The 12,158-nt window shown below is 34.9% G+C and overlaps 1 protein-coding gene across 1 annotated transcript in view; it reads left to right on the top strand.

The window, feature by feature from the left end:
• OLFM3 (olfactomedin 3) overlaps nt 1-9,969 on the top strand; it is an 84,085-nt gene extending 74,116 nt beyond the window's left edge. The window contains exons 5-6 of the mRNA XM_007936112.2: nt 7,950-8,056; nt 9,292-9,969. Of these exons, the coding sequence (XP_007934303.1) occupies nt 7,950-8,056; nt 9,292-9,969 (785 nt within the window). The remainder of the gene's footprint in view (nt 1-7,949; nt 8,057-9,291) is intronic.
• Nucleotides 9,970-12,158: the final 2,189 nt, after the last annotated feature.

Here is a 12,158-nt window from a genome sequence, read left to right as displayed (position 1 = left end):
CTCTGTGCGTCCCTGCATTGTCTCTCCTTCCCTGTAACCCTGGGGCTGACTGATCTTCTGTCCGGGTTCAAGGCTTTTATCCCCTTTCTTCTGCTTTTCTTGCCTGCTACTCTGGGCATCCCTGCATTGTCTCTCCTCACCTGTAACCCTGGGGCTGAGAAATAATGTAAGGGTAAAATTTTGTTAGTTTTACAAAGTAGAAGGTATTTAGACACATTCATATTATTCTTGAGCTCATTTACCAGGCACCCATTGAAAACTCATTTTATCATTCTATCATTCTATCCAATACTATATCTCTTATGTCCACCTCCACCACCACATTTTCCTCAGCAATATAGTTGGTACTATTGGCTGTGCAAATAAAAGTTTAAGTACTAGGAATAGATTTTACTACCAAAAGTATGTTAGAGACAAACTTATGTTAAACAGCTTCACCAGATAGATTTTTAAAGATCAAGTAATTCCCACTTCTTGCTACATGAATCCCCCAATGAGCTTTAGCAAAAAGAAATAACATTCTGTCCATAAACATAATCACTACTCCATTTAATTTGCTTAAATGGGCATGGCCTTAGGATTCAAATCCAGGAGCTGTTATTCTAGGACATTACAAAGTACAATTATATGTTAAAGAAATAAGCAAAAGAGAAGACAGATGGCTCTTATGCTTCACTGCTCCAAACAACTGATCTTGCTGATGGATCCTTAATAATATCCTTTCCTGAATTACTGATGAATAGGATTGTTACTGATCATTAAAAAAAAAAAAATCTCTAAAAGTCATCACAGAAATAAATACATTTCCTCAATATTCAGTGCATTTTGTGATATATGGAACACACATATGCAATATATTGTAAAATGCTACTATTTTCATGCATCTCACAGCTGACAGAAGACCATAGCAGGGGAAAATCAATGAAACAAGACTCTTACCTTCCTCCTTTGACATCTACCTTTACAGGAACATTTATCTTCCAGGCATTTGGGGAAATTATCCTTTCTGTCTGATTTCCTTTGTCCTGATGGAAAGTGAGTGTGAAGTGAGAAAGATAATGATTTACTCTAACAAAAGTAAGTTTTTGTTAAGCTGAGAAATTGAAATGACTTCTATTGTTTATTTTACTTCACTTTATTTTTACTATTTCTGCACTTCATCAGATTTTAAGGATATCTGTGTTTCATACTCTCGGAAGAAAGTTGTGCAATATACTTCCACAGTGATATCGCCTCAGAAACCCAGGGAGAGGTCACCATGAGTAGGATCTGACTCCACAGCAGGGAGTTTGTTTTCTTATGGTTTGGTGTTTCATACTAAAATCCACCAACTTATAGCTAAAAAGGAACCCACGTTTTATAAATTCCTGCAACTTTAATTTTACTAATTTCATTTGACAAGTTCAAGTTTAGCTTAGGAAATTAATACTCACTTGTAAGAAAACAAAAAATCCTCACAACCTAACCAATAGGCAAGGTTATGATAAATGGAGAAAAGATTGAGGTCGTCAAAGGTTTCATTTTACTTGGATCTACAGTCAACACCCATGGAAGCAACAATCAAGACAATCAGATGTCATATTGCACAAGGCATATCTACTGCAAGGGACATCTTTAAAGTATTTAAGAGAAAAATGTCACTTTGAAAACTGAAGTGTACCTGACCAAAACCATGGTATTATCCATCATCTCATATGCATGTAGAAGCTACACAATAAACAAGGAAGACCAAAGAAGAATTGACGCCTTTGAATTGTGATGTTGGTGAAGAATAGTGAAAAATATCATAGACTGCCAGAAGAGCAAACAAATCTGCTCTGGAAGTAGTGCAGCCAGAATACTCCTTAGAAGTGAGAATGGCCAGACTATGTCGCATAAACTTTGGTCATGTTTTCAGAAGAGACCTGACCCTGGAGAAAAATATCATGCTTGGTAAAGTAGAGGGTCAGTGAAAAAGGGAAAAAACCCTCAGCAGATGGATGGACACAGTGGCTGTAATAATTGAGCTCAATCAAGCATAGCAAGGATTTTGAGGATGAGTCAGGACTGGGCCAAGTTTCAGTCTGTTGTGCATAAGGTCACTATGAGTCAGAATTTGGCACCTAACAACAACACAAGAGAAAATTCTACTGTAAAGAAATCAACATTGGGAGTGCTTTTTGTCTTTTTTCTTTTCCCCCTGCTTCTCAGTCATACAATAATGATGATAATGATGATGATGATTTTTGTTTTGGTTCATTCATCTTACCACAATGACAAATATCATCCCACCAGAATATAAAGCCTTGTTGATTTCTTATATATTTAATTTCCCCATATTTAAAAAGACAAAACGCCAAGCTTCTGAACTTTCATCTTAGAGATGAAGAAACTCCATCTGAGAATTAAGGGTTTTGTCCAACATGATGTAATAATTTAATGTCATGGCTTACATTAGACACCAGATCTCTTACCTCTTGCCTCACCATTCTATCCTGGATGGTATATACTACACCAGGAACATGTCATGTGAATAAGAGAGTAATAAATAAACAAAATGTATTAAAGCATAGTTTGAGGCATGCTTTTAATGATTATTAAACATTGATATTGCATCTGCTCATGAGCTTAATTTCATCAGTTTTTTTTTTTTACACCGTCAATTTCCCTTTCTACTATATTGTTCCTATAGGGAAACAAGCCTTTCTTAAACAACAATAACATCAGCACAGCAATAAAAATTTCCCAGAACCCATATTTCTTTATCCCCATCTCCCTACTGTTGTCCCTAGCTACTGCCTTGTTATAAAATCTTTTCAAAACCAACTCCAATCCAGTTTCTGACCTCACCACTCTCTTCCTTTTATCCTTGTGATCATTAGTAACTTCCTACTAGATATCTCCATGGAATTCCCCACAGTTCATTATTTCATCCTTCTTAAAATGCTTTCTTCTTTTGGATTTCTTTACACTACACTATTTTTTATATCCCACCTATGGATTTTTCTTCAGATCATTTTCTGGGTCCTATAAATATTGCGATTCCCCAGAGCTCTGTTTTAGATAACTTTCTCTTCTCTGTGTTTGTCCTCTCTGTAAAGCAATGTCTAGCTTCTAACTTTCACTTTCAGCAGTGTGCTGAGCACTATCAAAATTATATCTCCTTAGACGTGTATACTATCTTGTGTACATCTCCACTGGCATGTACAGTAGCTGTGAACAACTTAAAATAATCCATACTGAACTCTTGATTTTTTCCTCCGAAGCCCATTTCTCCCACAGTCATTTTACTGAGTAAATGTCACTACAAATCTTTCCAGTTGAGCAAGCTAAAAATCTAATCTTATTTTATATATATTTTTTTTAATTTCATATTTTTTTATTCTTATTTTTACTTTCCATCTTCATATCTAAACCAAGGCCTAATTCTATGAGGTTTATTCTGAAAATTTACAAGTTCACCTGCTTCTCTCCATCTCTAGTGTTACTATCATCTTTTCACACCTGAACCAGTGAGATAACATCCTAATTGGTATCTCTGCCTAAATTCTATTCCCACAGTAAATTTTATGACCTGGCCCATCACCACTCAAATCTTTTCCTATACTTTTATCTTTTAGTATGTTCTAGCCACACTGGCCCTCTTTCTGCTTATTTCAGTTTCTCTTAACTTACCACTTATCCTCATCTGTAAGATGGAGTCAGAAGCTTGGCATATCCAGTGAGGGCCTTTGCAAGAACAATGGTAATAACTAACATTTATTAAGTGCTTAGCTACGTACCAAACACTATTCTAAACACTAAGCATATGTTTTTTATTAAATCTTCCAATATACCTTGGAGATAGATAATATTACCCATGAGATACTGAAAGGTTAAGAAAGTGCTCACGGTTCCCAGAGAGTAAGTGATAGAATCAGGACTCAAATCCAAGATGTCATACTACAGAGCCCATGTCCTGAACCATTTCAAGATGCTGCCTTCCACTGACTGATCCATTGTCTGGACTATCCTTCCTTTCAACTCATGATCCTGTGGCTAGATTTACTGCTTGGACTGTCCTTCCCTTTAACTTATAGTTTGTGTTAGACTGGGTTCTCCAGAGAAACAAAAACCAGCAAAGCATATATATATATATAGAGAGAGAGAGAGAGAGAGAGAGAGAGAAATTTATCTGCAGGGGGCTGAGAAATTCAAGGCTGGCAAGCAGTACACTGGTTGTTGACTCCAACGAAAGACGAATCCAATATCACCAGGCTGAGCGGTGGGCTGCTCACTCACGGAAGGTTGTAGTCAGCCCACTGGGGTCTCGATCCACAAAGAATGTCTCTCTTCCCAGGATGTCCCTGGATATCCTGGAAGCAGGCCACACCCCTAGGGAAACTCCCCTTGGGCAGACTGGCTACTCAGAACACAGTCATCTGACCCCATCATGGGAACAACCACACAGAACTGGGGTCCAGCCAAGTTGACACACAGCTCTGGCTATCACATAGTTCTATGGCTGGATAATGAATTATTGTCCTCTCCAAGCAGCATTTCTTACCCAACAAATCTAATGCAACTCCCCAGCCACTCTATCAACTCACTCTATTTTAATCTTTGTATAGAATTTATTTCTACCTGTTTAACATATTTACTTTTCATTTCTTTATTCTCTCTTCCCACCAAAATGTAAGCTTCATCGGGATAGATATACCATTACCTTGTTCACCATTGTAACTCTAGTACTAAGAGCAGCGTGTGGTACTCATTAAATCTTAATTGAGTGAATGAATATGAGTAAGTGAATGAAACAGCCCTATTGAAAGTCCACATCAAAAGGTCTGTCTTAAAGCACCTCCAGGATCACTTTCTAAGATAAAAATAACTAGAGTGGGAATCTATTACTCCCATCAAACCAAATAGAAAGTAAGAGTCAACTAGCCAGTGGGCTATCCTGGCACCCAAAGTGGAGGAACTCTGTTCGGAGCACTTCATTCACAATTTTGTAAAGAATAAATAACATTTCCATACATAATTAACATAGACATTTTTTGGTTGTTCTTGGTAGTGCATTTAAGTCTAACAATTTGAGTAATCAAATTTACTTGAAAACTCTGTGTTTTTAGGTACAGCTTAACATTTCATTCCATGGCAAGTAGGCAGTGATATTGCAGAATGCAGAGGTGTTTATTCCAGAATGCCGATATCTGTATTTATTCTTACCATGAGTTGTAATCTTAATGACAACTACCAATAACAATAAGCCTTTCAGGCAATAAACACAGTTTTGTAGATTTTTAAAAGTTTTGTTGCCCTGGGACTAAGATGAGATCAATTGCTCTTCTGGTATGCTTTCAATGGAGTCTCTGTTGCTAACCAAAATGTCAGTGGTTCGGACCTGCCAGCCACTCTGCAGAAGAAATATGATGCAGTCTGCTTCTGTAAAGATTTACAGTCTTGGAAGCTCAATGTGTGTGGCTATGAGTCAGAATTGACTCCCTGGTAGTGAGTTTGATTTGGTTTTTAACATCCTTTATACTTATCTCTGCATCTTTTGATCATTAAAGCAGAGCAGCTCCTTTCTCAGCTTTAGCCTCCTGTGGATAGATGTTATGGCATCTTATTTAGCACCACATCTTCAATTACTAATTTCCATCCATTTTCTACCTTCTAGAAATATTTAAAAATTGGATCTTGATAAATAATGAAGACAAAAACATGTATTAGTCCATTGTTTTAAGGCAAAATTACTTTTCAAATTGTTGACTAAGTTTGCTCTTTATATTTTGTTCAATAAGAGATTTTGTTATTTATAACTAAGAAAAAAAAATCACATATTGTGCTTTGTGGAATTTTTTAGAGAATATTTTCCTATTCATTTCAATCGACTTATATTTTCAATATGCTTTCAAATGCTTTAACAATAGTAAAATTCCTTCCTTGTATAATTGAATTTACAATACAAATATTTATCATCTGTGACTTTAGAAAATATGTATGCATTGCATCATTAAAGATTATATTGCTTTCATTTATCGTGTATTCAGAGAAACTTTCAACTAGATCTATTCAAAGTAGCTTAGCTTTTTTTTTAGCTCAAATCGATGCTTCTTTACTCATATATATTGTTCGTGTCTTCATACCAAGTGGAGCTGATATATTCCAAATAGGTTTAACCCAAGGTCTTACTATTCAGTATGCAAAACACCATAATGTCTTCTGAAGTTATTGCCTGATTTATCCATTTTGAGAGAATTATAAAGTAATTCACTACATAAAGATGCCGTCACATCTAGTTTCTTTGACAAAAGAAGAAAAATATATATTCAATTCAGGTTTCATGAAGTGCTCGATTACTAAATATGCAGCTATCACTGAAGTAATATTATAATGCTATATTTTGCACTATTTTGGGTATTTTAGTATTCTGCCAATTACCAGTTATTCCTATGAGGAACGTATTTAGAGAAAAATGAACCAAAATATATTTTATGCTAAAATTAGTTTTGTCCTTGATTTGCTTTAGAGATCTGTTCCTTCCCTTCTAAACACTCAGGAACCAGTAAGAACTAACTGGAAATTCATCAGTCTAGAGACAAGCAAAGGAAGATGGAAGAAAAGTAGAACAAATAGGACAATAAATGAGGAATAAAAAGGAAGATACAAATGGTCAGGAAAGAGTATTGCTTTGTTTAGACCAAAGGCCAACATCTGTAGGCTGTCATATTAACAGCCTTACATGTTGTCTTTCCTAATGTATGTAGTAAATCACTTTAAAATTTTACTATTTAAAAATCTCACAAAAATGCACTGAATTTCTGTTTGCTTTAGAATTTGCATTTATGAAAAATCTAACTTTTCCTAAGATCTTATTCATAATTAGGATGATGACAATATTACATTTTTTAAAGAAAGTGACTAATTTTTAATTATTTATTTCATCTTTTGCTACTCTAGGTCTTTAACTACATTGACTGCAGGGTCTGAGAGCTTGGGGTTTGTCTTGCATGTTGGTGTCTGCTCTATTACTCCCTGCAAAATCCATAAGGCTTTTTTGCCCTTCAAAACTCTTTCTCTCAAGTAGACCCTAAATAAACTTTTGTTGTTATATTCCATAAAGACATGATTCACAGGAGCTGCTCATTAACAAATACAAACCGACAATTAGCTTGTAGAGTTTTTTTGTTTGTTGGTTGGCTGGTCTTCATAAGCTGTCCATAGTCACAAAGCAGCTGTTTGTGTGTGTGTTTGTGGGGGAAAGGAGCTGATGAACAGGTAAACAGGCTCACTGGCAATTTGTTTCGTTTTTCTGACTTCTTTTCTTAGAAGAGGCAACTGCTGAATTGATATAATAATAACAACTCTCCTCTCTAATTCTTTTGAGATAATACAAATCATTTCCCATTTTCAAATTTAACATTTTAGACATAGAATGTTGAAAATTCAACTCCTTATTAAATTCAAACTCTGGTTAGATATAGAGCACCTAATATAAAATGATCATTCATTTATAATTGTGATATTAATCCCATGATTTTACTTTTTTTTTTTTCTTTTTATTTTTGTTTTGATCATTCAGCTTGTTCATCCATATACCACACGTAGATCAGAGCTTTCCATCATTGACAACACAGTACCATACATGCAAATGAGTTCATCTTTCATGTACCTCTCTGTCTTCTTCTTTCTCAGTGCCACTATGTTGATCACTCACTTTTGGTGCATTTCCCTTCCCTTCACCCAAATCAGTAATTATACAAATCTTTTCCTATTTTAAAATTTCACATTTTAGACAAAGAACATTGAAAATTCAACTGTTCCTTAAATTCAAACTCTGGTTAAATACAGAGCACCCAATATAAAATGATCTTTCATTTACAATATGTGATATTAATCCTGTGATCCCTTTCTTTGCTCTTGCTACAAATATGTATGTTGAATCATTGGCAATATCCACCTAACACGTTATGTTTCTCTGATTTCAGCATGTGGCAAATTGATGAAAATCACAGGCCCAATTACAGTGAAGACATCTGGAACACGGTTTGGTGCTTGGATGACAGATCCTTTAGCATCTGAAAGGAATAACAGAGTATGTTGCTTCAAGACTTTGCTTATGCATTATATTTTATATATACTTTATTTTTACTGTACTGCTCATTTTCTTCAATGATTTTAATGTCACTTTGAAAAGCATTACATTGTATATGTTTTCATTTTGATAATATTAACAGTTTCAAAGATTAATGGCATACTTATTTTAGTAAAGTGATCATATATTTCACTAGTACAGTAAGTTCAATTTTTATTAATTTTAGTCTTATTTTATGATAAATGTCTGAAAGGGCCTAATTAGAAGTATGTAAAAGCCCCTGTATACTCTTCCTGAAACCTACACTTTAGAGTGAAAAAAATAATACTGCATAAGTGACAAACTCAAGAGGTAACCAATTCACTAAACATGGTAAAAGTATCCCTGAAGTCTACAGGTAGTTTCAAAAGAAATAATAATGAAATTTTGGAGGCCATTTTCTTAAATTAGCAATTCCTATATTATGTAATCAATATACTGGAAACTTGCCAAAGTTTCATTTATGTTCTATTACAAAAGTCAATATGAATTAAGATTCTAAGGGCTACATCCAAGTAAGATTAGTTAGTAACTAAAATACTTTCATTAAAAGATAGTTCTACCTATAAATTGATTCAGTAAATATGAATAATGTTACTAGAAGGTTTTGTGGTGACATTTGACTGCTAACCAGAAGGCTGGCAGTTCAAACCCACAGCCACTCCTTGGAAGGAAGGTTAGGTAACCTATTTCCATAGTGATACTGCCTCAGAAACCCAAGGAGAGGTCACTATGAGCCGGATCCGACTCCATGGCAATGGTTGCGTTTTGTGTAATTAAGCAGAAATGGTTGAGTATATAAAATTAGGTCATACATATTCCAGAGCAAGAGATGGGATAAATAAAACTTGCTGAAGGTGATTTTCTTTTTTCAATTATAAATGACCACATTGACCTGGCAGATAAATTTAGTGATGTATATTTGTTTCACTCAATAATAAATGCTAAATGTACAACAGCAACAACAACAACAAAGCCACTTCAAAGCAGTATATTGAGTTGTTTCCACACAGACTGTGCCAATATGGTTGTAAAATTATCATCCTGCATCAGGTCAGCAGTAAGATAATGTGGCTTCCATGGCTTGAAAATGGTGATATTAATTTGATCTTACTCTCACTGTCTTTATTTTGGAATTCATAAGAAAGTATAGAATTTAATCACTTCATTTTTTTTTTCTTTTCTTTCCTTCTCAGGTCTGGTACATGGACAGTTATACTAACAATAAAATTGTCCGTGAGTACAAATCAATTGCAGACTTTGTCAGTGGGGCTGAATCAAGGACATACAACCTCCCTTTTAAATGGGCAGGAACTAACCATGTTGTCTACAATGGTTCACTCTATTTTAACAAATATCAGAGTAACATCGTCATTAAATACAGCTTTGATATGGGGAGAGTGCTTGCCCAACGAAGCCTGGAGTATGCTGGCTTTCACAATGTTTACCCCTACACATGGGGTGGATTCTCTGACATAGACCTCATGGCTGATGAAATTGGGCTGTGGGCTGTATATGCAACTAACCAGAATGCAGGCAATATTGTCATCAGCCAACTTAACCAAGATACCTTGGAGGTGATGAAGAGTTGGAGCACTGGTTATCCCAAAAGAAGTGCAGGGGAATCATTCATGATCTGTGGGATATTGTATGTCACTAACTCCCACTTAACTGGAGCCAAGGTATATTATTCCTATTCCACTAAAACCTCCACATATGAATACACAGACATTCCCTTCCATAACCAATACTTTCACATATCTATGCTTGACTACAACGCAAGAGATAGAGCTCTTTATGCCTGGAACAATGGCCACCAGGTCCTGTTCAATGTCACCCTTTTCCACATTATTAAGACTGAGGATGACACATAAACAAATGTGTTTTGTTTTTCACTGATATAAGTAATTTCATTTGTGATAAACTGTACAGAATTCCTTCTGGATTTTTTTTTCTTTTTATTATAACTTTTTCATCATTTCTCCAAAGCATTTTTATTGTAAAGTTTGTGTTTCTAAAAATAGCTGAGTCTATATAAAATAAACTGTTGGGAACACATCTTAACTCTTAAATTTACAAGGCCTATCATGTCCTTGTCATGAAAAGCACTAAAAAAGTTTAAGTGGCTGAAGTCATAGTTTTACTAAAGATTAATGATCTGCCTTATATTAGAGTCAGAGACTAATGGTGGCTTAAATGCATGAATGTCTTTTTTTTTTTTTTTAATTCTGTCATGTTTTTAATGTCTTTTGCTCCACATCAGAAAATATTTTAGTGGGACTTTGAAAAGAGTACTTTCTCCTATTAATTAAAATAAAAAATTGATGATTTTATTTACTTGGAAAAAATAATATTAATCATTTTGCTGTTACACAATTCTCTGATGCGGTGCTGTACAGTCATTTTTAAATCTCTTGCTAACATTTTATTGGCAATATGTATTTCATGTATTTCTACCATTGTAACCACCATTGTGCAATTGTATCATCCACTTCTCTGTAACTAAGTAATATTTTTTTATAAAATTCACTGAAGTTTAATATCAGTAACTATTGTGAGTCAATTTTGGAGGGTTGTCAAGAAGGGGGAGTATCTTCTTAGCTTACATAAACATTATAAACTAACAGGAAAATCAAACCAGATCTTGTATTTATAGTCATCATTTTACTCCAAGTTTATGGGACCACTGATATCAAATGCTAAAACTGATCAGTATGGCTGAATTACTCTGTTCACTCCACTGAAAGCAACCCATGTGGTTGTTTACATAAGATGCAGGGGATTCACAAAAATTTTGCATTTGAGTTGAATCTTCTATTTATTAGACAACCAGATAGATTCTATTCTTCATTATTGAATATATTAGTGTTTTATCTTATACATTTACACACAACTTACAATCATGTAACTCCTTGTATCAAGCCCCTCAAAGTACAGGAAGCACATATGAAAACTCTGAAAAAGAAAACTTCTATAATCTTCTGTTAGATTATGAGCCCTAGAGAGTCCTTGACAAGATGTATGTAAAAGAAAATGGTGGGAGATGTGGGAGTTGTCTATATAATTTTAAAAGTATAAGTACCCATTTCAGAAAATGACATGCGAAGACAATACCTTGTCACCCAGACTCGTTATGTGTGCAGAAGTATCTGTTGCCATTGAGTTGATTCTGATTCATAATGACCCTATAGGACAGAGTAAAACTGCCCCTTAGGGTTTCCAAGGCTGTAATCTTTATGGAAGCAGACTGCCTCATCTTTCTCCTGCAGAGTGGCTGTTGGGCTCAAACTGTAGACCTTTTGGTTAGCAGCTGAGAACTTAACCAATACACTACCAGAATAATGATGTAACCAAAATAGAAAAGCTTTAATAATATTTTATGCTAATAACCCCACAAAACATCTAATCTACATATCAAACATGTCACTCATTTTGGATGTACATACCATATATTAAAAATACTAATTTAAGAAACGTAGTGCCTAAGGCGAGGAGCTCTGGCAGCATAGTGACTAAGGCACTTGACTGCTAACCAGAAGGCTAGTGGTTCAAACCCCCTAGCCACTCCTTGGAAGGAATGTTGGGCAATCTACTTCCATAGTGATATCGCCTCAGAAAACCCAAGGAGCATATAACAACAACAACAGTGCCTAAGGCACTTGACTGCTAACCAGAAGGTTGGCAGTTCAAATCCACCAGCCACTCCTTGGAAGGAAGGCTGGGCAATCTACTTCCATGGTGATATCGCCTTGGAAACCCAAGGAGGGGTCGCTATGAGTCAGGTCTGACTTGATGGCACACAACAACAACAACAACAATTTAAGACAGTTTTATGAAAACTGATATGGGTTGCTTGTACAATTTAAAAAATATATTCTATAATTAATAGTACATGATTTTAATTGTTTTAAAAGTTTAATTTACTACATAATACCATAATATTCTTTGAAAAATAAAGATATATTAATTCAAATAAAGTATTATGAAAAGAAGCGTTAATAATTAAGGATAATTCATTTTAAATGTCACAACTAACACATCATACTCAAATATTTCATGGTCA

The sequence above is a fragment of the Orycteropus afer genome, unplaced genomic scaffold (genome assembly GCF_000298275.1).
Source record: "Orycteropus afer afer isolate SDZICR_OR568_19922 unplaced genomic scaffold, OryAfe1.0 scaffold00033, whole genome shotgun sequence".
Lineage (NCBI taxonomy): Eukaryota > Metazoa > Chordata > Mammalia > Tubulidentata > Orycteropodidae > Orycteropus > Orycteropus afer.
This window is presented reverse-complemented; position numbering and strand designations above follow the sequence as displayed.